Source organism: Pelmatolapia mariae, linkage group LG20, assembly GCF_036321145.2.
Source record: "Pelmatolapia mariae isolate MD_Pm_ZW linkage group LG20, Pm_UMD_F_2, whole genome shotgun sequence".
In the NCBI taxonomy this organism is placed as follows: Eukaryota; Metazoa; Chordata; class Actinopteri; order Cichliformes; family Cichlidae; genus Pelmatolapia; species Pelmatolapia mariae.
The window spans coordinates 4,387,846-4,414,391 of NC_086244.1; the positions used below are offsets into that span (position 1 = coordinate 4,387,846).

Sequence of the window (26,546 nt, forward strand, 5' to 3'; positions counted from 1 at the left end):
GTACAACGATAGTGGGTCCATTCTTCATCAATGGAAACCTCAAGGCCACTGGATATCTGAAATTGCTACATGATGATGTGTTTCCCTCTTTATGCACTGAAGCTGGCATGTTCCCTGAGTTTTTCCAGCAAGATGGTACACCACCACATTATGGGTGCCAGGTCCGAGCATTCCTAGATGAACAGTTTCCTGGAAAGTGGATTGGTCGTCGTGGGCCAGTTGAATGGCCCCCAAGGTCTCCCGATCTGACCCCCTTAGACTTTTATCTTTGGGGTCATCTGAAGGCAATTGTCTATGGTGTGAAGATACGAGATGTGCAGCACCTGAAACTACGGATACTGGATGCCTGTGCTGGCATTTCTCCTGCGGTGTTGCCATCAGTGTGTGAAGAGTGGGAGAAGAGGGTTGCATTGACAATCCAACACAATGGGCAGCACATTGAACACATTTTATAAGTGGTCAGAAACTTGTAAATAACTCATGAAAGAATAAAGTTACGTTGAAACCAAGCACACCTTTTTTTTTCTTGTGACATTACCAATAAGTTTGATGTGTCACATGGCCCTCTTCCTATTGAAAAAACAAAAGTTGTATCCAAGATGGCCGACTTCTAAATGGCCACCATGGTCACCACCCATCTTGAGGAGTTTGCCCCCTCACGTATACTAATGTGCCACAAACAGGACTTTAATATCACCAACCATTCCCATTTTATTACGGTGTATCCATATAAATGGCCCACCCTGTATAGTTAAATGGATTTTTTTAGACAAAGGATGGAAAAGAGTGTTGCATAAAAGCCCAGAATAAGATAAATACAGTTGTTTTTTTCTTTGAACTGTGAGTCATGCAAAGCTGCTCTACTGCAGTCACCGGAGTGAAAGTACAGAGCTGAAAATGAGCTGAAGAGCTCCTATTTAAATCACTTCAAAGACATTTTTGAACAGAACAGATGTGTTCTCTGTAGGCCTGCTCACTAATCCTGACTCGAGTTAAAAGTGACTTTTAAAAAAGAGATATTACCAAATCTGACCCGTTGAGACTGCAGTGAGCGTTTCCACTGTTAAACCTTATTCAGATGAATAAAAAGACACTCCAGATGTAACCGAGAAAGCAGAAGAAGAAACCCCTGAAAGCCAGATAAAATAAATCCAGCTCTTTGTTTCCACACGCCGTTTCTCGTATTCTTGTATTGATTAATGCGTCTGAGCTGAAAACCAGGAGGCTGATATAAAGCAGTGCTGCAGTTGAGGGTTCAATTCCCACTGGGACACCCACGCTGAGCGCAAATGCAGCAGGCTTTTCAACACAATACTTGCAGCCCCAAACTTGTCCTGCGTTTGGTGTTAATATCACTGTAGATTAGGATTAAACTGTCGAGGCATTTACGTGTGTGTGTGTGTGTGTGTGTGTGTGTGTGTGTGTGTGTGTGTTGATTAGAACTGTCAGTCAGTCGGAGTTGAACTGGCTGCAAGGATAAGAGTGAAGTTTCCATCCAGCTTAGTGTTACTGGAGCTGCTGAGGCTTATGAGAGAGATTCAGTGAGAAGACAGACAGAAACAGATCAATAACTCTATCTGCTTCGATTACACTCCCACACTCTGCTAATCTCTGCACTCGCTATCTGTGTGTGTGTGTTTCTGGTAAATAATACTGCCTGTAGGTTTCTAAAGCTCCCTGTCAGGCTAAGGCCGGGATAATTTTGAAGATAATTCTGTTTATTGTTGGTGAAACACCTTGTTTGGCGTTTGAGGTGGCCTTGTGAAGAATAGATGTTCCTGCGGTCATTGCGTGACTCATATTTTAGCATTTATCCTCCTGCAGGTGAGCCACCTGAGGCTGATCAGACCAAGGATGAGATGCAGATTAGGGATGTGACGTCCTTTCAAGGAATTTAAAAGATTACATGGTCAAAATTAAAAAAGGATCCACTTAAATACTATATAAACTTTTATTTTAATAAAGACACTGCTCAGCTAACTCCATTGTCCAGATGGTTAAGTTAATAAAAATTAAAATGACCTTACAAACGTGTTTATTTCTGCTGCAGAGTTGGCTTTTTTTGATATAGGACTCTACGTTTTTGAGCCAGCCTTAAGTGTTCACCGCAGGAACTGCAGCCGTTCAGTTCAGTGGCAAATCAGTCGCCTCAAAGTACTTTATATTTAATTTAAAGACTCTCCAATATTGGAGAGAAAGCCCCCAAAATCATATGAGGCCTATAAACTATCACTTTGTGACAGTGGGAAAGAAACCTGTACCCAGCTGAGGGGGAAGAGAAAAAGGACCTCCTGCATGTTTACCTCAAAGGATTGAGTCGCTTCTGCATTAGTTTCATTATGCTGAGTGCTCGTCTCTGCCATGTATCCAAGTTCCTGCTATCTATCTTGTACACGGACCATATACACATTGTTTTTCATACATTCAGTCACATTGGTGCCTTTAAAAGCAGCTGAATTGTCTGTGAGAAGGACCTGTTTGTAATGGAGCCATTAATGCTCAGAGGTCCATCAGTGAATTGCTACAACGCTAAAGAAAGTTTAAAAACATGAATATTGTGAAGCTGGTTCTGAATGCGTTTTCCTCTTTCTCTCCCTGCAGCCATGCCCCACTGAAGCCGACTCTTCACCAGACCTGCCGCCAGCTCTTCTCTCCTTTTCCTCCTCCCCCCTCTCCTCCTCTGCCCCTTCATCCTTTCCTCTTCGTGTCCACCATGGTCTTCTCCTGTTCCTCTCCTCTGCTCCTCCTCCCTCTCCTCTCCCTTGTCCTCTTTTCCTCCCCTATCCTCTCTGCCCCTGCTGCTCCTCCGCCTCCCTCCGTGCCATCGGGCAGAGTGGTGTACCGGGCCTTTGACACTTCCCTCACCCACCTGACCGTCCACCAGAGTACAGGTGAGGTGTATGTCGGAGCAGTGAACCGAGTGCTGAAGCTGTCAGCTAATCTGACAGAGCTGCGGAGTCACATGACCGGACCTGTGGAGGACAATGCTAGCTGTTACCCTCCACCCAGCGTCAGGTCCTGCGCTCATCGGTTTGTCCCCTCTTGTCTCACTTATTTATCTCTATATATCCTTACATCTGTATGTCTACACCTGTCTCACCTGTCTGCATTACCTGTCTGCCTCTGTCCTCAGACTGGAGATGTCAGATAACGTGAATAAGCTCTTACTAGTGGATTATATTGGAAACAGACTGGTGGCATGCGGCTCCATCTGGCAGGGCGTCTGTCAGTTCCTCAGGCTGGAGGATCTCTTCAAACTGGGGGAACCGCATCACCGCAAGGAGCACTACCTGTCTGGAGCCCGAGAGGCTGATGGGATGGCAGGTAAGCAAGGCTGAAGAGGGGGTGGAGTTAGAGAGTCCTCAACAGGTAATACAATTTAAGACATTTGGAAGGAATTAGCTTCTGGACAGTGGAAAAGAAGGATGTAGCCACCATGATGTCACCCATTGATTAGTGAAGTCATGCTATAAAGACGTAAGCTGAGCGTTTTTGTCACCGAGGGGTGAAGTTGACTTTAAAACTCCATTTGCTCATTTGGTAACCACTTCTGGTTAATCAGCTGTTGTCCAGTGAGCAAACCTTGGATGATAATCTTTTCTGAATTAGCCTGTAATTTATAAAAAGAACTCCACGTTTTAATTGATGCAACCTAATCTAGTGATTGGGTCAATAAGGTCATCAGGAAAGGGTTCACTAGGGTTACAGATGGCCACAGACTCCCATTACAAATAACACAGGTTTAAGGCAGGTCTGCTTTTTCTTCAGTTTTCTCTCACCCCAACTGGTTGCGACATGGCCCCGCCCCTCCCTGAGCCTGGTTCTACCGGAGGTTTCTTCCTGTTAAAAGGGAGTTTTTCCTTCCCACTGTCGCCGAAGTGCTTGCTCACAGGGGCTCATATGATTGTTGGGTTTTTCTCTGTATGTGTTATTGTAGGGTCTACCTTACAATATAAAGCGCCTTGAGGCGACCGTTGTTGTGATTTGGCGCTGTATAAATAAAATTGAATTGAAATTGAACAGTTTTTAGACCCTAAAGCTGTGTCTTTTATCCAGTCTGTGATTACAACTAGCTAACACTCACAGTTAGCTCCATAAATGATGCTTCACTGATCCATCAATTTGCACAAGAAAAAAAAAAAACATGGAAACTTCTACCCGAGTCTCTTATAATAGTTTTTAGATAAATCACAAAAGCTAGCCGCTAACCAAGGCTAGCATGAATTCAGCTAACTGCAGAATCGTCTCCAATTTGGTGCTACATTTTATACTACTAGCTGATCTGGTCAACATTTAGCTTCACGTAAACAATATTTCTCCACTAGTGATTAGAGCAACTAATTGCTGTTTCGAAAGGTTTTCTCAAGGAAGCACGTTTTTGTTTTGTTTTTTTACAGCTAAGTTAGCTAGTAGCTGATGGCTTTGACAGCAGTTACTCTCACTGTGAAACTGTGCCTCTGCTTTTTCCCTGAAGGTTTGTTTTATTGGATTACAGTGATATCAGCAGCTAATGCAACAGAGGGAATCTAATGCATGCTCTTTGTAAACAATATTTTATAGAATAGCAGTTTTATTTTCATGTTGTCTAGTTGTAAATACTCAATTATAAACATTCGGCAGATTTTGTACTGATGCATTGTCCCAATGTAATCGTTTTAATGCCTAAAATAAAAACAATACGCTCCAATGTTCCCTCTGGACTTCTGTGCAGGCTGGAGAAGCATTTCGACTTGCAGACGTCAATCAAGTGTCAAAATATTTTGCAGGTTTTTATAATGTGCAGTTTTTGGCATGAACAAAAACCTGAATGAAGACTGTCAGGACATAACAGCAGATGACTGACAGCTAGACTTTGCCCACATATTTCTTTGTAAAGCAGATTTTTGGTTCATTCACAAATGCTGGAATATTTTCTCTGCTCGGGTATCAGTGGGAAAAAAGGTGTGAGTGAAATTAGTTAGACCTTTGATTAAAGTACTGGAACAGCCACTGTGGGACACAGCTTGAAAAGAAAGAACTAATCAGACCCGCCGGAGCTTTTCTGGTGGAAATGGGTCTCAAACTGCCTGCTAACACTTGTCCTTTCTTTAGCATCTGATCCAGAGGTTGTTTGTGCGTTGCATTGTTGATAGCTTTGCTGCTGGAGACCGGAGGAGTTCCAGTAAATGTTCTTCAGAATAAAAGTCAATATATTTTTCTGTTACATTACTATTATGAAAAAGCTGAAAGTAGCTGATTAGTTTTAAAGGAAGATGTGTTTATTTTGGCTATCTGCCGATAGAACTGACCTCTGTACAGCATCACAGTAGATTGTAAAGCTGTGAAAATGAGGCCTATGTAAAAAAAATATCTGCAAACAGTTCATGCAACGTGTTTGTAAAACTACAAAATCTGGGACTTTGTCCCGAACATTCTGGAAGGCACAGTATTAATCGCATCCTGCCTATTTGTCCTTCTTCTGCAGGTGTGATTGTTGAAGACCACTGGTTGGATGACCCAAAGAGAAAGAAGCTGGAGAAGACCAAGAGCCACTTGTTCATTGGAGCCGCCATCGATGGAAAGTCGGAATATTTCCCCACGCTGTCCAGCAGGAAGCTGGTGGTTGATGAGGAGAGCGTCGATATGTTCTCTCTGGTTTACCAGGATGAGTTTGTCTCCTCGCAGATCAAGATCCCGTCCGACACCCTGTCACTCTACCCCGCCTTCGACATCTACTACGTCTACGGCTTCTCCAGTCGCACGTACGTGTACTTCCTGACGCTGCAGCTGGACACACAGCTGACTCAGATGGATGCCGGAGGAGAGAACTTCTTCACGTCTAAGATTGTGAGGATGTGCTCTGATGACACCGAGTTCTACTCATATGTGGAGTTTCCTCTGGGCTGTACAAAAGATGGCATAGAGTACCGATTGGTCCAGGCCGCCTACAAGCAAAAACCAGGGCGGCGGCTGGCACAAGCGCTCGGCCTTTCTGAAAACGACGACATCCTGTTTGTCGTCTTCTCACAGGTAGGTGACTGTTGATGCCCTCTCTTCTGACTGGATGCTTTCCATCTGAGCTTGAACTTTCTTTCAAAGTTCAAGGTTTTTTACTTTTTTGTTGAAGGGTGCCTTGCTCAGAGGCCTGTCCAGGACTTAAACCTGCAAATATCTAATTTATTTTTAAATGAATTAATTTCTTTTGTGGATTTTCAGGGTCAGAAGAACCGCTCCAACCCACCAAGAGAGACGGTCCTCTGTCTGTTCACCCTCCATGACATCAACCTGGCCATGAGAGAAAGGATCCGCTCCTGTTACCGCGGAGAGGGACGGCTCTCGTTACCGTGGTTACTGAACAAAGAGCTGCCCTGCATCCACACTGTAAGTTGCACCTTCAGCCCTGAAACTTGACTTGGACTGGGCCTCTAAGGTCTGACGATATTTGGATAAGAACATGTGCTACCTGTTGAAAGGAGAAAAGAAATGTTAGGAACAGAAGCTTTCGGGTTAGCGTTTGAAAACACTTTTAATATATGTCTGCATTAATTAATGACACCACTGGCTACATCGTAAAATATTGGCAATCTTATCCGAGTTCTAAGTAAACACATAAGCTGATGGGCCCCAGATTGACCCGCTGCAGGCAGGAGACTAGTCCTGAAGATTGTTGTTTGCACTTGCTCTCTACAGGCTTGAGACATGACCTTGATTTTGTTGCTAAAAGTAACACATGTCTTGGACTTCTTAAACAGCTCTGCAGTATAGGCTAGTCCAATATCAGGATCGGGTGTTTTCCTGCCACATTTTCCCGATTTCTGTTGAAGCCAAACCATCCAAGTGTAAGAGGAAAGACTGAAATTTTTAATTAGATTGTTTAAAAAATTTTCCTGACCATAGTCCATTTCCTCCTGCATGTTTAGCGGGAAAATAAAGAAAAGGAGAGAAATCTCTTTGCCGTCTTTTGCTTCTTCCTTTGTTTCGGTCTCTTTGTGCAAACTACATCATCTGGCCAGAGGCTGCCCTGAGGCTGCAACACACGCAGTCATGTTTCTGTCACTTCAGAGGACATTACGTTGACTTACGCTGGTTTCCTGGAGACTTACCCCAACCTTAAGTCTTCACACTTACATTTCATTATTAAATTGAATGTTTTTGTCCCCACAAGGCACCGAGGTTCACAAACTGTGACAGGTTCGTCCCCACACTAAAGATGAGTTTGAATATACTTCATTTGCTCAAATGGATAAAAGACGAGAAATAGCATGAACTTGGAAAAAATACAGGAAAAACAAGCCAGAGCGAACAGAAGGAAGAGCTCTCCCTCCCTCTCAGTGTCTGCAGTGGGGTTATTTCAGGTCGGGGGTAGATGATGTTCTTATTCATGGCGGTAATGGCCTGCAGTGGTAACCATGGCAACCAGGCAGGGAAACCCGCCAGGAGACGAGTTCTGAGCCGGGCCTGGGTTTTGGAAAAGGAGGGGTGGAATGGGGTTGGAGTTGCCCACAGCAACCAACCAAGCAACCAACCAACCAAGCAACCAATCACAGCCAATCAGCCACACGCTGATGAAAGTGATGAAATATAAGTTAATGACCCATGCTACTGTGTGTGTGTGTGTGTGTGTGTGTGTTTTCAGGGTAAAGTGAAAGGAGAAGGAGGTCAGAGCAGGGCCTTTGTCCCTGCTCTGACCTCCTTCTTTTGTCAAAAACAGCAGGAAGTGTGTGTGTGTGTGTTCCAATGGGATGTGACATTGGGATGGTCTCAGTTTGTGTGTGTGTGTGTGTGTGTGTGTGTGTGTGTGTGTGTGTGTGTGTGTGTGTGTGTGTGTGTGTGTGATTTTATATTTTTGTGTGAGTGCTTTAATCTCGTTTTTCATTAAGTGTCAGCAGCAGGTTTCCTGTTTGCACACCACGTTACAATCTCTGCTCCGTGTGTGCATCTGTGTGTTTGTAGCTTTGAGTAGATGGTTTTGTTTTTATGGTTTTTAGTTTGAAGCCCTCATTCTGAGGAAATCTTATCAAGACCTCACTCAGATGCAGAGCTCCAAATGACTGTTTGATGGCTCACTCAGTCAACAGTATGCGTTATGACAATGTGGGGTGCATCAGATGCAGACAGACCAAGGTGTGTGTCGCACCATCGGCACTTTTTCTTCCCACACTGTCTCATTTGAGCTTTTAAACTTTTGAGGACCCTCACAGAGTGCTGAGGAAACAGAAAACATTATAAACTTTGTTTAAACACTATAGTTGCATAGCTTTATGTACCCAGGAAGCAAAACCAGTGAGCTATAGAAGCTCTTCACATTAAAAAAAAAATCTCATGCCTGATAGCAAAGAGATCAGAAGATCTGATAAGGGGCCATTGGGTAAATTGGACGACTGTGGCTCAGGAGCTGGAGAAGCTCGTCTGCTAATTGGACCATCAGTGGTTCGATTCCTGGCTCCTTCAGCTTGCATATTGAAGAAACCTCGGGCAAGATGATGAACCCCAAGTTGCCCTGATGCTTTCATCAGAAAGACAAAAACAAAAGGACACATGAATGTGTGTACATGGGTAGTAAAAATGCTTTGAGTGCTCAAATTGAGTGGAAATGTACTATCCAAGCACCAGTTCACCTGTTGTGTGGGTTTAAACCTCGGACTCTCATAGTGTGGGGAGTAAATGATAACCCCTGAGCTAACAAAGAATTCAAAAGACTTAAGTTGTCTCTCAGTTCATTTTAAAGTACTCGTGGCAGTAGTGGGACAGGCGTGCCTCTTCGAATAAATGAATAATTACTAGTGTGTGAACTTAATGACTCACGTGATTTCCTCATCCTGTGCATGAACTCCAGTTCCACTATTTCAGTCTGCAGCTGCCAGCGTTAGTCCGGTACCAGCTGCAGCTGATCACTGTGGAGTTAAAGTTTCATTGGCAGATAAACATGCAAACTCCCACCAGAAGAGCCATGCCCGGGTTTTAACCCAGGACTCTGTTGTTGTGAGGCAACATTGCTAATCGCTGAACCACCCCCCTGCCTCTACAGTTGATCACTTGTTATCTTAGAAGGTAAATAAATCTTAAAGTATGCTTATGCATTCCTCGCAAGCAAAGTAAATTTGCAGGAAACAGACCCGAGACCTCAGAGGTAGTACTGCTCAGCTTTCAAGGCCTCCAGGCTTTAAGGTGAGCAACCAGGCATACACTAGGGCGTGAACTTGTCCAGGGACCATTTAATATCTCACTTAATAAAACTGAAGAGACTCAAACTATCTTCTATGTTACACAAAGAGTTGGCTGAAGCATTTGGACAGTTAAATATACTGTTTACATGGCATGTGGTCCATCCTGGCTAATTAAGTGAGTTGATTTGAAAATAAATGTTGTTGTTTTTTTATTAACCAGCTGAGTATCTCTGCTCTGAGCATTTGAGCCTTTTAAAGACTTTAGACTTCTGATTTGTCCTGTGTCGGCATCACACAGGTTTCAGCTGAAAACATTAAACGTTGAATAGAAGCCAGACATCTTTTAAGTGAATCAACACATAGCTGACAGGTCACACGACAGAAGATGTTTGATAGTCAGATGTTGCTGTGTGAAAGTGAATTTGAGCCCAAAGTCATCTTTGAAGAAGGATGATTTGGACAAACTGAGAGCTGAAGGTGTCACGAGGGATTTATGATGGCGAGGGAAACTTTTTATCTAATCCAAACAACCTGAAACCATTCTGACTGCTATTCCCAGGAGTGAACCTTTAAGATGGAAAAGGTATTTATCTCAATTTTTTGATGTGCAAAAATGGAGATAAACTTGCCAGTGGAGTCTTGGCTCGAACATTTGGGTTTCAGAGTTTCCACCCTGTACGGTCGCTGTGATGCATCAAGGCCTTAACCCGCTAATGACAGGGTGTTAGCTACCCTCTGAGTGTATGTGGACCCTGTAATAACTCGTCTCCTCCCTGTTCCATACACTCTGCCCTGTGGGCAACATACAGAAGCATGAAGCTCTTTGGCTCTACAGCCCTTTGTCCTCCACCATGCACCCCATGTTTGCTCATTTTTTACTTACTTTTCCTTACATTTGTATTTAAAGTTTCATTTAATCCATCACTGTGTTAAAGTTTAATAAAAACATGATGTTTGTTTGTTAACCTGATAATATCCACCTGGAGGACAGCGACTGGGTTTGGTTTCATCCCTTTTATGTAGACGTTTGAGGTGCCTGGTATAATCTAATGGAAATCTTATAACCAAGTGTTAGAGACTTTATTTGAAAGCTAACATCTATTTTCTGGAGATGTGCTTGTTAAGTATGAGGCTAAAATGCAACCTAACCCTAAGTAGGTGATTCACTCATCATGGATCTCTCTGTCACTGATTGGTTTTAGAGCACTCTGTCTGTACTACCCTGTCATATGTCAATCAGTGCTCTCATCGGTAGCTTAAGACCTGTCCACTCTGCATGACAAGCAGTTATTTTGCATTATCATTAAGTGTCGTCATCCATCAGAGAGCACAAGGCTCTGAAAGGATGTTTGCATGCCTACAAATGTTTTTGTGACCATGCACACTCTGCAGCAAGTACACATGAACCTTTTTAGACGCATGTCCAAGAAGTATAGCAGGAATGATTACTTGGCCGTGATGTCTTCAGCTGTCCACGTCCGTGTCTGCAGCAGAGTGTAATTGGCTCTTAACCCTACACCTAAAGCTTGATTTAGAATTCTTCGTGTAGAGCCTACGATGCAGTCTGTGCGAGTAGCCGTAGGCAGCGTGTACTTGTGTACAGTTTGTCTATGTTGCTCTGCAGTTTCACCATCAAAGCACCAACAGGCAGGTTGGTGCCGGAAATCCGCAAGCTGATCTTTTCTCTTCCATTCAATGCAAAACATGGTGGCAGACAAAGTAGCTGGAAATGCAGTACTGAACAGGTCGTGTAGAAGTGACGCACAGTTCCATTTCTGAGGAGGTGCACAGATACCTGAGCGTAGATTACGGCACAGGGTCTCAAAGGGGTCATGTGACATAACTATGACATAGATTTAACGCAGAAGCATAAATGCACTGTGTTTCTCCTGTGGTGTTCAGAGGTGAAGTTAATGGTTGATAACATTGAGCATGGTTTTTGTTTTGATCAAACAGTCAAACTGTGAAATAAAAAGAAGCTGTGCTTTCTAAAGCAGCGGTCCCCAATCCCCGGGCCACGAGTCGTTTGGTACCGGGCTGCGAGAGTTGAGGCTCGGGTGTGAAATTAATGGTTTTCAGGGTTTTTCCCTGGGTCTTTTCCCGTGTTGTAGTTGTGTGTCTTATTTTGAAAGAAATATTTACAGGTTACCATAGCGACCAGAGAGCATTAAGGGGCAGATAGGAGGATGTTACTCTCAATGTTGTTGGCACATTTCAGGAGGATGCTGCTAATAAAGTTACACAATTACTCATTTAATTCGTGTTTATTATTATATTTACAGAATACCACAGTTTTTGGTCTTGGTCGTATCATTTTATTTTGCTGTATTTATCCGTGACACCTTAAAGGCCGCTCCGTGAAAATATTGCCTAACATTAAACCGGTCCGTGGTGCAAAAAAGGTTGAGGACCGCTGGTCTAAAGTCACCGTTAGGCCTGAGCAGTCATGATTTGTGTAGACCGTGACGTCCATGTGGTCCTGCAGTCTTCTATTAAATCACTGGTGTCTGCAGCGCATTAAGAATCACGATGGGAATGTAAGAAGTAAACAAAGCGATCACATAGGGTTTTGTATATAATCATTTATATTGATCTTTTAAATAACTTTTGAACATCTGACCAAAGAGAAATCAGCATTAAATTGTCTATTTAAATACCAAAACACCAAAGTGTGTCTGTACTTTTGTCTTCTGGACGACTCGTTCTGTACATCTTGCTCTCAAGCTGCTTTAACTTTAGTTAAGGGGCCACATCTCGCGCTATTGTCGAGAGCCGATACTGATCCCCTGCCTAATGGACTGAAGGCGGGCACCAGATCAATAACGCTGGTATTAGGTGGCTTTGGAAAGCGGCAGCTTCCTCTTATTTTTCATCTGAAGATGAGCAACCTTGCTTCTTGTGATACTTTCTAATAATGCCACCTTTTCCCTCTGGTCCACAGCCGAAGCAGATTGGAGATGATTTCTGCGGTTTGGTACTGAACCAGCCGCTCGGAGGCCTGAGGGTGATCGAGGGACAGCCGCTGTACGAGGACCGGACCGAGGGCATGGGCGCCGTGGCCGCATACACCTACGGGGAGCACACGGTGGTGTTCGTGGGAACCCGGAGTGGACAGCTGAAGAAGGTAGGAGGAAAGAACGGATGATTAGTCTACCGAGGAGGAAAAGCTGTTGTGAATATGTTTGCGCTCCTGTTTGAGTTGGGTACTCTGTGGGAAAGGAAGGAAGTCAGGGAAGGGAATTAAGAGAGACAGGACAGAATGACAGGAAAGGAATACTGGTGGACTGTTTGGGGGCTTTTGTTTCCTCTGCTGAGAGGAAAGGGCTGCATTAATGTTTTAAAATTGCTTTTGGGGCTTTGATTGCTTTCTAGAGTTTCTATTTAAGGAGGTTAGGAGGAAAGATAGAGAGACAATTGTCTTATTCATGTTTTAAATCACTTGAGGCTCTTTTAGTTCTTTGGTTCGGATGAAAGGAAGAGATTGAAGTTCACCTGTTTGATTGCAGTCCATCTTGAAACAATCAAGGTGTTTGTTCTCCATTTATAAGGGGTTTTGATAAAGTACTCAGCTTTCTTTGTCACTCGGATGGAGCCTTGTGATGTTATCAGTCGTCAGTGTGACTCTCACCTGTGAATCATTTGTTTGTTCGCTGTCGAATGTCAAACCCGGGTGTGTCGGAGGTGTTTAGCTGTGAAGCTATAGGACTGGGAACGGTCGCAAGGCAGCGTTTAGAAGAAGTGAGTCTTCACGCTGCGTTATTACCGAGCCTCAGTTCATCAGCGCTGAAAGTAATTTCAGCTCTGGCATAACAGTTATTGCAAAGCTCTGAAAACGATGTGAGAGTGCATTTATACAGGAATGTCTTCAGTTTCATTCTGTTCATTTCATCAAATGTCTTTTCAGAAGCTGCCTGATGAGGCTTTAGTGCAAATGTTTATTGAGATGTGTGCGTGACTGTTGAGTGGACTGCTTTCAGAAATGCTGTGTTTCTGATCTCATTTTTACTCTTACTCCTGAAAACCTCACACCTGATAAATAAACTTAATACAGTAATGATTAAAAAGACAAAAACCAACAATATTCTTATGTTTGTTATGTTCTGTCTTCAAATACGTCTCCAAACAATGTCAAAAAAAAAAACCTCTGCTCGGTGCAGCTACACTCACCATGTGTCTTCTTTGTTGTTCCTCTTTTCTGTCTCCCAAAAATAATTTGGATGCATTTTAAAGACTCATTTGGAAACACCACATACTCTCTTCCATTATCTCTTGCAGTTTGATATTTCCTCTATTACTCATTAATAATAAGTTAGTTAGTAGCTCCAAGAAAGGATCAGTTAAAATCTTTAGAAATAATTAAAAATCCACCAGCAAAACATTTTTAATGGTCTGAAAGCTTTTGTGTTTTTGAGCAAAAGTAATTTTGGAACCAGAATCAACAAAATAAAATGAGTTTTATAATCATATTTGATAGTGGGGTGGCTACAGAAGAGACGACGTTTTAAGCAGAGATTTGTAACGCTGTAGAAAGTTGTCTGAAACCTGCTGGCACGCTGCAGACTCGGGTGGCTTTGGGAGAGATGAATGTTCAAATATCGATCACGTATGAATGAAAACTCATCGTGAGTCTGAGAAAGCTTTGATGTCAGGTCTTTACTGTATCTCAGATCTGAGTTCAGGTGTTGGAATATCAAAATCAAGAGTCTGATTTTTCACACCTCTGTAAACAATATTCACATGTATCCAGACAGAGTGGTTATTCAGCCTTTAACGGGGACTCCATAATAATAATAATAACCATATTAATACCCATAGGCAACAGGTATCTGATAAATATTTCATTTCTTTTACATATTCTCTGCTGCTTATGAAACTCATCCTCGGTCACACCTCCATATGTGCCAGCCTGCTCTCTGCAGCCTGTGGCGCCGCTGTTATTATTGTTATCTGGAGCTGAAAATAAGCTGAACGCTGTTTTGATTTCATAACGCAGCAAACACAATCTGTTCATTTCCAGGGTTTTTATTCTCAGGCAGGAGAGATAAACAGCACGGAGACAGGAAGCAGGACTGATGCAGGATTAAAGCAAATGTGAGCAGTGACAGTTCAGGATGGGGCCGGTGTCTCTGCACAGATGCTCTCAGCCTTGTTGAAGTTGTAAAGTTGTCTCAGCGGTGTCGGACAACCTCACAGAAAGCTGCAGAGACGCTCAGACTGTCTGCTGCTGTCAGAAAAATGCCCCACTTAGCTGCACAAGATGTCTGTTTTCTGTCTCCTTCAGGGCTCGGCAGTCGGTTAAAGACTCGCCGTTTCCCACAGCACAAACTCCGTCCTCTCTGGAGGATTTAAGACTTTGCTGAGCGGCAGAAAGCTTCCCTACACTCTGTGGGTAAAACTAACAACCTAAACCAAGTGAAAAGGACAGAACAGATGTGTAAAGTGGACCGTAGGCTTGACTGCGCTCTGACATTGTTGACTCCAGTGCAAAATTTCGTCCAGTAAAGCACAAGTAGAATTTACAAGTCTCAGACTGTCTGAGAGTCAAATGAGTGCATCTGGCAAGGAGCACCTTCACAAAAACAAATAAATGATTATCTTAGAAAAGGAAAAGAGGAAAAGATGTTCAAAAACATGAAGTTCTTTGGATATGTTAACGATGTTGATGTTCTAGAAGTTGGTTATGAGTAGAGCTGGGCGATATAAGATTTTTTCATATCACGATATGTTTTTTTCATTTCAGGCGATAACGATATATATCACGATGTGCCGTTGCTCACAAGTAAAATGTGAAATAATCTGCAGCTTGTTTTGATTGAAATATTTATTTCCCATAATAAGTTCAACAGGGTAGATGTACTTAAGGAACATGAGACTTCAGTTTCAGATAAATAAAGGCAAATATTGCAAACTACACAAAAGGCAGCCGCTAAAGCGTTTAAGTTTCAAAATAGAACAAACAAAACAGACTACTAAATTGTCAATTCCACTTAGAAACAAAATATTAATTCTAAAAATAAATCTTAAGTTTGTTTTACAGAAGAACAGACAAAATTGACTAACTTTTGTCAATATCAAATAAACTGAGAACTAAAAGGAAATTTTCAATCTCTCCTTGTTGTATAGCTTAGCTTTTCAAACAGTTTTAACAGTGACTTTAGTCTGACAAAAGCCGAATGACGAATTAGCGCTTTCAGTCAGAGATTGAGCATGCACCGGTTTATTGTATTTCCAGACTTGCTTTCGGCACAATTTACAGTGCGCGCTACTCTGTTTTTTGTCAGACTTGAAATAACCGAAATACCTTCACACTACGGAACTTCTATGGCCCTTCTGTTCAACAATCTCTCCGGCATTGGAACCATCATCGGTTTTTTCTTCGGCAACCTTCGCTCACGCTCTCGGTTGATTTTTCTCTAGTCGGCAAACTCATTTCCTTCATTACCCGGGCGGCCCGGCTGCAAAAACAAATACACATGTGCGGCTTGGCACTTGTGCTGTACGTAACAAGTCACGTGACGTGACGCTGCAGCTGTGATTGGTTCGGCTCTGCGCTACTTAATTTGGATTGGCTGTTCTTTTTTTTTTTTTAAAGAGGACACGAGAGATGAGGCCTATCGCAATAGTTTAATTTTTCTATCGAGAAAAAGTTATTTCGCAATACATATCGTTATCGTTCTATCGCCCAGCTCTAGTTATGAGCAAGAACGAGAGCCCAAGTTCTCCAGGTTCTTTTTAGGGTGTTAAAATATTTCTAGGCATCTTTTAAGATACTTTTGCCTTTAGGACCTTTATTCTTTTAGGACTTTGAGATGGTTAAACATGTCAAATCATCTATGAATCCATCCTACAAAGAAATATCTTACTAGATGTTTAATGACCTGTGTGCATTCGACCGGTTAAAGCCACCACAATACAGTCTCTAAAAGCTTTCGTTGGTTACTGGGAAATTTATTTTCAGGGGATTTTTCCTTTAAGAGGTCTTCTTAAAATTCTCAGGAGCCAGGACCTCCAAGGATACCCTGGTAATCCTGGTAATCAGTCTGGATGTTCTAGAGATTGTTTTGGGGACCTGGGAAGAGCAGCAAACTTAAGTTCTTTAGGTTCCTATTGTTGATACGCTGTTAAAGGTCTTTCAGATGCTTAGAGTCATCATTTAAGATGCTTTAGAGGAACTTTAGGACATTTAGATGGTTTGACATCTCTTCAGAGCTCATTTGATAACCCATGTGTTCAATGACCTGATGAAACCTTATTAAGGTCTTTCAAAGGTCTGGGATTTTATAAAAGGTCCTTAAGTCTCTTAAACACAATTAGTTTTATTTCAGTTTGGCTTGACGTCTACCTCAGCAAATCCCTCTCTACTTCTCTTCCCTGGATGCCGTGCTGGTGCTGACGCTAGAACTCATTTTACACATTTCCACAAAGAAACAGGACTTGTGCCAGCGATGAAGAGCTGGCATCAGTACAACACCATAAAATTGTTCCGCCCACCGTTGGAACCACTGTCAGTGGCTTGGTAGTGGTTAACTCAAGAAATTAACCAATGATGGACAGATTCAGCCCACGCATTTTCTGATTTTCTTCCCAGAAGAGAAATTATCCGACTTCTGCTAGTAATGCTATATAACAAACACTTCTCAAACCTCTTCAAACGTGGGCTGGCTCTCAAAGGCACAAAGGCAGAACTGGTTCAGTACTGGGCGTTTGGCGCCTTTGTTGTAAGGTCTATTAAGGTCTTAAAGGTAGTTCCCTTTAAGCGATTTATGGGCTAGTTTGTGTGGTTGAACGCCTGTGGGTCATTAGATGAGCTGGTACAGTAATTAAGGTGTATAGTAGTTGCTTGAGAACCTTGTTACAGCCCCCATTTGGTGTTTTGCTAAAGTGCGAAGTCTTTAGTTATCCGTATGATTACCATAAATCTCCTAAAGTATCTTCTCCAGAATCAGAAGGACCATTTAAACCACTGCAAAGATGCTTAACATGTCCTCAGCAACAATGCTGAGCACCGAAAGGAGCTGGTCTTTGTCTTCATGGACCACTAAATCCTCCAGAAGGAGCTCTGCAACGCCCTTAATGGCAACTAGATGCACCTAAAGGAGCTTTGAAAGATCTCCACTTGATTTCTGATAGTACAGATGGACACCAAATTCAATTTAAATCAAGCAAAAAGACTTTACACGTTAGGGGACCCAACCATCTCTTCAAAAGGAAAAATAGTTAGTGCGGTGCAATCACAAATATTTAAAGGACTTTCAATTTAATTTGGAGGGATTTGGATTCATCCTTTTCATGCATTTTAAAGTTAAAAATAATAAATGAATTCACCAGTAATTTTGCCCTTTTGACTTTTTGGTTGAATAAATGCAAAGCTTCTCTATACATCGTCCTCTTCACGATGGGCACATTAATCCACATCATCAGCAGTCATTAAAATTAAAAGATGCATTAAAAACCCTCTTCTGCTCCCACATTTGACCACACAATCATCTCCATTTTCCAGCCTGCCAACGATGAATTTTAATTGCCTGAACACTAAAAACGGAGGATGGGTGGTGAATGAATCCTCTTGGCGTTCACCCCGCTCACCTCTCCTCCCACACAGCTGCCGCTTTAATATTCATTCACATAGGGAGATATTTCTCTGAAAGCTGACCTCTGAGAGCGACGGATAGAGGGAGGAACCGAGGCAGAGAGGGAGGAATGGCCGGGGGTGTAGTCTGTACAGTGAACAGCTTGGTGAAAATCACTGGGTTTGGTTTTAGATGTTGGGCTCTGTGTGGCTTGGAGTTGGCGGAGAACTCTTGTTTCTATGTTTAGTGGAACTTCCTCCTCCTCCTCCTCCTCCTCAACTCTCTGAGCTGCTGGCATCCAACAAAAGCTCTCCATTGCTTCAACGCCCAACAAGACGATAAGCAATAGACCCAAATCCAGTCTGGCTGGGGGGCTTTTCCCTCGCTTTCCCTTTAAGCCTGTTAAATTCAAAGTGATGATTTTTCCCAAAAAAATCTATAAGTTTATGGACTGATTTTCATTTTATGCCAGTCATTGGGTTTGAAAATTTCTATTAAGATAAGTAATGGTCTTATTAGTCAGTTAATCAGCAGTTTCCCCTCATTTCAAATCTTTCATTTAACGCTCAATCGCCGCTTCCTCATTTGAAGCGGCCAATCGTTTCAAATGAGGACGGCACTTCCGTAAACATGAATTACTTTTTTTTTTTTGCACTGTAATCTGGGATATTTAAAGCATGTAGCATTTTTAGCATGTTGCCATGAGAACACGTCTGTTGTCACATGTTTACAAGTCGCTGATAATTCTGAGAGCTGCGTTTGTACCATATAGGTCTTTGTTATCCTTAATGAGAAACTTGTTTTACATGGAAATGCTTCCATCAGCATCTGCACCATTTTAAAATCATTTGCTACAGGTAGTGGAGTTAAACGTGTTTAACCCTTTTGGGGTTAAATCTTAGCCTGGTGCAACTCTGTGAAGCCCTTTGGTTGACTATCCACTGAGCTTTAACCTCCTAAGACCCAAACTCTTCCATAATATGCATTTTTTATTTCTCTTTGCTATTTGGGCTGATTGGGACCTGATGAATGTAAAAATGAAGAATTACCTGATTGCTTTTTTTTTCTTTTTTAACCAGATTTTTGTTTCTGAGAAAAATTAGATCCATATATGAGGACATTTGTTTTAAATTTCGATAGAACAGTGGCAGCATAATGTCCTTGTACGTGGATATCAGGCCCTTGTAGAGCAAAATGTTGTATTTTTGTCTAGACAACCCAAAATGTGATGTCCACATATGTGGACGCCAGGTCCTAGAAGGTTAAAATCTGGTGCGCTAACATCACATGAATTTCAGACCTTTGCTTTTTCAAATGTACGCACGGTTTAAAAATAGGACAAAAAGACTTTTGAGCACATCTCTAGACTCCTGGAGCCATTTTTCTGATGGTCAGCAAGACAATTCTGGTTGTAGAAAGAGGTCAGATCATAAAGATTCAAAACCTAAACAGACCACTATTTTGCGATTGATTGCTTGCCGCTGAATTGGCACGTCGAGCCATCTTTTCAGCCGAAACAGGTCACTTCTCCCTCCGAAAGGCTGAAAGCAGCAGTAAAAATGCCAAACGTGGTACATCTTTGGCGCTGCTGAAGAAACGATAGTGTTGGCTCACTTTCAGAAGAAACTCTGAATCTTAATTGAGCTTTTGATGTGTGACAATCTGCAAAATTAGAGTATAAATTGTCTTATTTGCAGCTGGAGGTGTCCTATCAGCATTTTCTGATGCCTGGTTTTGTAATTACAGAGTATAATAATATAAAGGCTTCTGAAAGAGCCGTTTGAATCAAAGGACATACTGTGCTGAGCTCCATTGTTCTGGTTTGACAGGGGTGCCATTTTTGGGTTTTTTTTATTTACAGCATCCGAACCAACCCCACACTAACTCACCATCATACAGTTCACTAATCTGCTGCTGGATTCCTTCTGACCAACTGGTTTCATGCCAGGACTTGTCCGTGTCTTCGTCTCCACAAAGCATTCCAGAGGTTCCCAACTGGGCTGATCTGATTGGCTGTTGCTGGGACGGGAGCTCAGACTCTTGATCAATTGAATTAAGGGTGAATTGGTAATTTGGCGAGAGACTAAAAAGAGATAAACAGAGACCACAAACCTACAACTGTAGCTGTTAGAAAAGGTCAAGAGGTCAGTGTGATTTTAAATGTCAGAGCAGCAGCCTCCAGAACTCTTTGTTCATCTTTTATCACAACTCTGCACTTAAAATCTAATCATCTTGGACTGAAACAGATCTTTGGAGCAGATCCCAGAGGCAAACATGACCTTTCACTCATCATACTCACCAGATGGACGGACAGACAGTGAAACGCAAGCTTTAAAGCTGATTAGCGTTGATTAAAAGTTGCTTTTCTACTCATGTCTTCAAGTCGTTTGGTCTGAGTCGCAGAGACTTGTATTTTCTGTTTGGTGGCTCTGCTAGTAGACAGAAATATTGACTCAGACATGCACTAATTTCTATGTTGTTTTGCTGTATTTACTGGTGATTGTATAGACTTTCTGAGCACATTTCTGAATATCAGTATAAGAGGATTTATTAGTCCTTGTAAACAGCTGCCATTACCTGGAAACTGTATGCATTTTTGTCAGTTTTGGGGGTTAAACTGGACACTGTTCATGTTCATGCTTCTAATGTTTGACCTTCTTAGACAATAAGTCCTGTCCTCAGTGGGGTAACCGAGATAGAAAGAGGAGCAGTTTGTCCAAAAGGGTTTAACTTCACATTTTCTGTAAACTAAACATGTTTTGGTGACTGAACCTAAGCAAAAAGCTAATAATGTAAATCGAGATAGTGTCTTAAACCTGCATTTTTTTCCTAATGGCCAGTAGGGGGCGAATTGTCTGGTTGCAAAAGCTGATGTCACGGTTGCAACATCCATCTTTTATGTAAATTATGTGGTTCACACACTAAGAACAAACCCAAGTCTCCTGCTTAACAGTGTTTTGACCTTCCACGTGGGTTTTTCCAGTCTTTGCCTGATTAGAATAATAATAATTAACTCGTTCTTCAGCCGTTTTCACTCAGGCACTGCAGATCTTGGACTGCCCAAAGCTGCAAATTGAGTGTTCACCAGTTTTGTGCATTGACAAGAGGCGAATACAAAGGCGAGCACTCGTCCCTAAAGTATTTTGACATGGTCAAACTGCAGCCTGCTCTCTTCAGTCTGCCAGTCTGCTCTTTCACTAAAAACTCTGGTTTAAGTCTCAGGGTCAGTCGCTGTAGCCACTTCATATCTCTCCCTAAAGAAATCGCTGCTATTATGCCACAAAATTCATAATTAAAAGGATCTATGTTCCTCACTCTTGTTATTATCTGCTTTCAAATGAAACTGAAACTGGAAGCGATGCCTTCAATAGCCTCCGTGTTTGACTCTGTATGACAGCGTGCTGTGTGCGATATTGCATTGTCCCTTTTGGGCATTCAGTCACTGCCTAAACTGTGATGAGTTCACACTGAAATCTGATATTGGCCACATTTAAGAAATAATAATATGTACCACCAGAAGAAGAAGAAGAAAAACAGATCCGAGGGCCAGGTTGTGCAGTGTACCAGAGAGGGAACTAAAAGAGCCTCACACAGGCAAAGAAGAGCATGAAAAGCATGAAAAGCAGAAGAAAAAGTGTTGCATTCATGGAAGAAAAGAATGCATCTAGCAATATACCAGACAGTTATGGTGAAGGGATGGTTTTTCCTAAAATGTCAAACTGTTGCTTTAAGATTAAATTAGCAGGGAGTAATAATTCTTAGTTTCTGCAGTGCTGACCGCAGAGCGTCTGTCAGCCCTCCTGATGCTTTTCCACTGAGACTCTGCGCTATGACAGAAGGGAAAACAAGTTGTAACTCAAACTCTGTTGACTTTATCTCTGCCTGTCAGACTCTTTTATCCTCCTCCTTCTTCTTTTTGTCCTACTCTCTGTCCAGCAGTTTGTCATCATTTCAGTCTCTAAATCCTTTGTTTGCCACATTTTCTTCCATCTTTCTAAAGATTATGTTCCTGGCTGTTACTATCAGACTGCTGGTGCTTTAATTTCATTTCTAAAGCAGCAAAATGTTTCTTAAATATTTTGCTGTGTCATTAAGCTGTAAATAACATCCAGCATTAATGGTGCTTTATGCGCGCCTGCCGTGCCACTTGCACTAATGTACCCCAACACTATCACTGGTGCCGGCTCATGAATTGTGTGCTGATGAGAAGCTGGGATGGTTCCTCTGTTCCGAAGCTCGGTGAACACAGAATCCGTGATTTCCACGAGGAATTTCATATCTTGTTTGGTCAGAGTGCAGTTCTCCGCTTTGCCTCAGTCCATCATAAATGAGCTTGGGCCCAGAGAAGACAGATGTGCTCCTGAGCCCATGCGGTGATTTCATGTCTGTTTTTGATGCAGTGCCTGAGAGTTTTTGAGAGCCTGAACATCACAGCCGCACAAAATGCTTTTCAGCCTCGTCTGTCCTGTACGGCTTTGGCCAGTATTAAAACTGTAGATAATAAAATCCTAAAATAGCCGAGAATGTTAATTTTCTCCAAACCTGCTGAAGTGTCCACACCGTCTTTACTTCTGAAAGCCTCTCTGGGATATTTATGTTACTAATTAGCCTAATTAATTACAAAATGTTCCACCAGGCGCCTTTTTGAATCTGTCTAAACTTTCGAAGCATGTTGTTGCCATCAGATTTAAAATTGTGACTGTGTTCTTTTTATTTACAGTTTACACGTCAGCTAGTAGCTGATAGCCTGTATAGAGTACCTAGCCCTGGGGTGACGTAGTGCTGGCTATTTTTGGGTATAAAAGCCTGTTATCTACTAGGAGAAGCTCCCACATCTCATTCATCTTGCTTTCTCAGAGTGATCATCAATGTCATCTGATGTTTCTTCTTCTTCTTTGTGTTGACAACTTTCAAAATCCTCCAATGTGCCAGTTTCTTATCTTTATCTTTGCAAGATATGAAGCTCACAGGTGATCGTGCAACAAGAGAGGGAACATAGTTCCCTGAGTTTGTCCTTAAGGCAGCATTCCCCAGACTCAGTCTTACTTCAGTCTAAAACTTAGTGAGCTGGCTTTGGCAGCCAGGCTTATCCTTAAAACCGCTGGTTATCGGTTACATCCAAATCAGTTGTTTTGACCAAATGTGGGGGTCGTTAATGAGGTTTTCAGTGGATTTAGCCATAAGCAATTTATTAAACATTTCTTTTGCTCTGCGTTTGTGCTGGTTTTTCTGTTTAGTCTTGACTATAAGCACCTGTCTGATTGTCACAAGACATAATTGATAATCAACTGCAGCTTTTCTTTTAACAAATACGAGAAAACGCCCATATTTGAAGATTTCTTTGTCTCTGAAGAACCGGTTTGCTGCTTTCTTTGTTCATCGCTGTGAGCTGATGATTTGTTTTCTGAGCTTTTGAACTTTTTTGGCAGAGGAGATGATGTGTAGTCTGTAAAACAATCGCTGCAATCAATGATAATCATCAGTTAGAACCATAACTTTAACCCTGACTGTTGTGCAGGTTGATTTTTTTTCCTTTTTTCCCCATAGAAACCAGTGGCTGCCTGGAGGAAGCGAAATCAGAGTATGAGGCTGTAAATGTTGGATTCAGAGCTGGTATTTAAAAGCTGAACTCATTCGATTCCGGCAGGTTTCACTGTGAAGCTTCCAATGAGGTGTCAGGCTGCCAGCGACAGTCAGAGCTGATGTGATTATGTTGTTAGAGAAGGCCGACTGGGCCCGAGTCCCAGCAACACAATCAGCCTGCTGCCGGCCTCGATGGAAAAACACTGAAGCAAAAAAGATACCACCTTAACCAGTCCCAGGAAATACCACCTTAATCTGAAGTACTCGGTGGGATTGGATTATTTTTGTTTTTTTAAACAAATCATCTTTTATTTCTCAGAATTTCAGATGTACAGGTCGCGTTTAACAGTTTAACCCCTCTGAGCAGTGCTTCCCCCTGGTGTTTAGGAATGAGATATTTATCATTTATTATTAATTACAATTTAATTACTGAGTCAGATATTTGGTGTGATTCTTTATCAAACTTGTGATTGATGCATAATCGGACAATCAGAGTAGAAACAGAGGCTTTGATGTGTGAAAGCTTCACTGCCGAGATTGATGCTTTTATTTTGAAATACACAATGCTAGAAAAACATTTCTGATGCATCCAGATATGATTCCAGAAAACTGGACTATTTGGAAAAAACTTCTTGTTTTCCCATTGCTCCCACTTTGTAGATGCCCACCTCTTGAAATCATCAGCATGTCAAAGATACAAATATGCACTCGTTACCTGTACCAGTGACGTGGATCCATGCCCTGTGGGATTAAAGGTTGCTGCTTACAATGTTTTTTTGTTTTAAACACATTATTGGACTGGTTTCAAACACTTTTGTCCTTATTTTTGACCCAAAAAGACGTGAAAATAGGGCCCGGGTTTAAAAATACACCACAGTGTACACTCTTAAAGTCCTGCTGATTAGTCCTGTTAGCTGCATTCGGCTAAGACTTCATTGTCACTGCAGGGAGTTTGGTTACCAGCTGGGTCTTAATTGCACAGGTTAAAGGTGCCTCTGTTTAAGCTGTCAGTCTGTGCATACCTGTGTCAGGGAGGCTTTTTAGACTTCCTAGTAATGTCATTTTTTATAAATGGCCTCTTGCATGCTTACTGACATTGATTCTTTGGGTTATTTTTACCCCATTTCCCATTCAGAACCTCTTTATGTTCTCATGCAAAACAAAATGCAGTATACATAATGGACCCAGTGTGAGTCTCTGTTCAGAGAAACTCACTTGGCTCATTTGGTTAGCTTTATAAGAGCCATTCGGCTTTAATGCAAAGTTGCCTGTGAGGACTCAGTCTTTGTTTTTTAAAGCTCTTCCTCTCCCCAAACAAGCTGCTGCACATGAAAGCATTTTGATGGACTTGTGTAAACTTATGCATTTCCAACCTGGGAAGCTTTTTACCCTGATGCACAGGAAGATTTATGTGAATTTCATCAGGTGCTCAGAGTGGAAACCCACTGAATTAAGTTTCTGGATTATCCACTGAAATCCTCTTGGTTCTGCAGACTCTGCTGTCATCCTGCCCAGCTGCTCACTGGGCAGCAGCACTGTGGCTGCACCGCTTATGTCCCTGTTTTTTCTTTTTTTAAACCTCTCTCTAAGAATCTGAAGCAGGGTGGAGCTGCAGGGTAAGAAAAAGGTTTGTGCAGCAGTGGTTTTTATCTCGATTTAGCTCCATATGAGCACACACTGGGGCTTCAGGTTTCAGGTCAACGTCCACTTCCTGTCAGGTCCACGTTTGGATTCAGACCACCACAGTCGGAACTGGTTTTAACCCCTTTCTAATGCAGTGTTTTAGAGACTGCATTAAATGCTGGGTGTTGGCAGAACAAAAAACATGAACCATTAAAGTGAAAACAATAAATGGAAATTCATTTAGCCTGACATGTTATTACTTAGTGGAATATAACGAAGTAAGAACGCATTAAAAATGTAACAAAATATTAGTATTTTTTCCCTCTGATGGAAAAATATTTTTTTTGACCTAAGTGCCAACATTCCTCCTGGGAATAAGGAGAAAGGTCTTTGACGTATTTGAAAATATATCAATATTGCTTAAAAAGTTGATTAACCATTCAGTCTAAACCTTGCACAGTGTGAATCAACGCTGACGGTGTCGGGTGTAGCAGGAGATGGTCCATTCATGTTCACTCCTGGAAACACTGTAAACACGTTTGCTTTAGACAAAGGTGCTCTCTGCTTGGTGTATATATGAAGACAGCTATAGAGTGGGCAGAAATGGCTGGACTGTAATCATATTTTACTCCTATGGTTGACCTTTTAATCCGCTGCTGCAGACCTCCACTGCATCTATCTTTAGATTAGCCATAATTCCCTCTGAAGGGACATCTACACAGGAAGAGACCGGCAGTGATGTGGTGACCAGAGACCATTGATTCTCAATAAAATTCAGCAATTTGTATTATTGAGTTAAACCTCAGATGGCTGCACAGGTAACAGGAGTGACGGGGCAATGCCAAAGTGGATCTTCAGTTTCATTTCCAGGGGAGAGGTTTCACCAGTGCACCTCCAAAGAGAGGAAAACAATTCGAAGTAAAGCCAGAGTCACTAAATAAACTGAGTGACGGATGAAAGTTAAACACACAAAGGGGCAGTTTAGTGCTGTGAGGGTATATCAGTAAGTTTAGATTGATGCTGATGCAAACACACGTTGTCCTCGTATTGGTTTGTCTTTCTTGCTTATTTTATGGATTTATTTGTAGTTACAGGTTGATGTACCTCAGTGGGTATTTGTTGTTGCACCGTGAACAGACAGCGCTTCTTCTTCACCTTTGTTTGAGCAAAATTAAAATGGACACATTGGAAGCCTTTTTGTAACCATATGTTTGTGCACTTTAATTTGGTTTGCATAATTTTTCTTTATTTCTTTAAAGTTATTTAAGTTTATTAAGTCTCCTGCCAGAATCAGCAAATCTACAAAGTTCTCTCAGTAAAAGAAAAAAAGTTAGACTTTCAAAAAGCAAATCATGAATGAACTAAATATAAAATACCAAAAGGTGAGTGAGTGGCACCAGTTGGGCAAACCGTGTTCAACGTCACAGCAAAGACGAGTGCAGTGGGCGCAGTACCAGCAAGACTTAAAAAACATAATAACACCCCCTCAGTGCAAGCAGGAGGGGGGAGTTGTAGTAGTGGCTGGCAGCCTATCGGCGTATCAGCTAATCTGACAGACAATTGGCTCAGAGAGAGTGATGTCATCAAAGAGTGAGGCGACAGGAAGCTAAAGGGTTGTCCCGGG

At 42.0% G+C, this 26,546-nt stretch overlaps 1 protein-coding gene across 1 annotated transcript in view; it reads left to right on the forward strand.

Annotated features, from left to right (window-relative positions):
* The window catches only part of plxna3 (plexin A3), a 147,623-nt gene that overhangs the window by 31,055 nt on the left and 90,022 nt on the right, over positions 1 to 26,546 (forward strand). The window contains exons 2-6 of the mRNA XM_063464401.1: positions 2,602 to 3,030; positions 3,134 to 3,324; positions 5,465 to 6,009; positions 6,196 to 6,360; positions 12,088 to 12,270. Coding sequence (XP_063320471.1) covers positions 2,714 to 3,030; positions 3,134 to 3,324; positions 5,465 to 6,009; positions 6,196 to 6,360; positions 12,088 to 12,270 — 1,401 coding nt within the window. The 5' untranslated portion in view covers positions 2,602 to 2,713. The remainder of the gene's footprint in view (positions 1 to 2,601; positions 3,031 to 3,133; positions 3,325 to 5,464; positions 6,010 to 6,195; positions 6,361 to 12,087; positions 12,271 to 26,546) is intronic.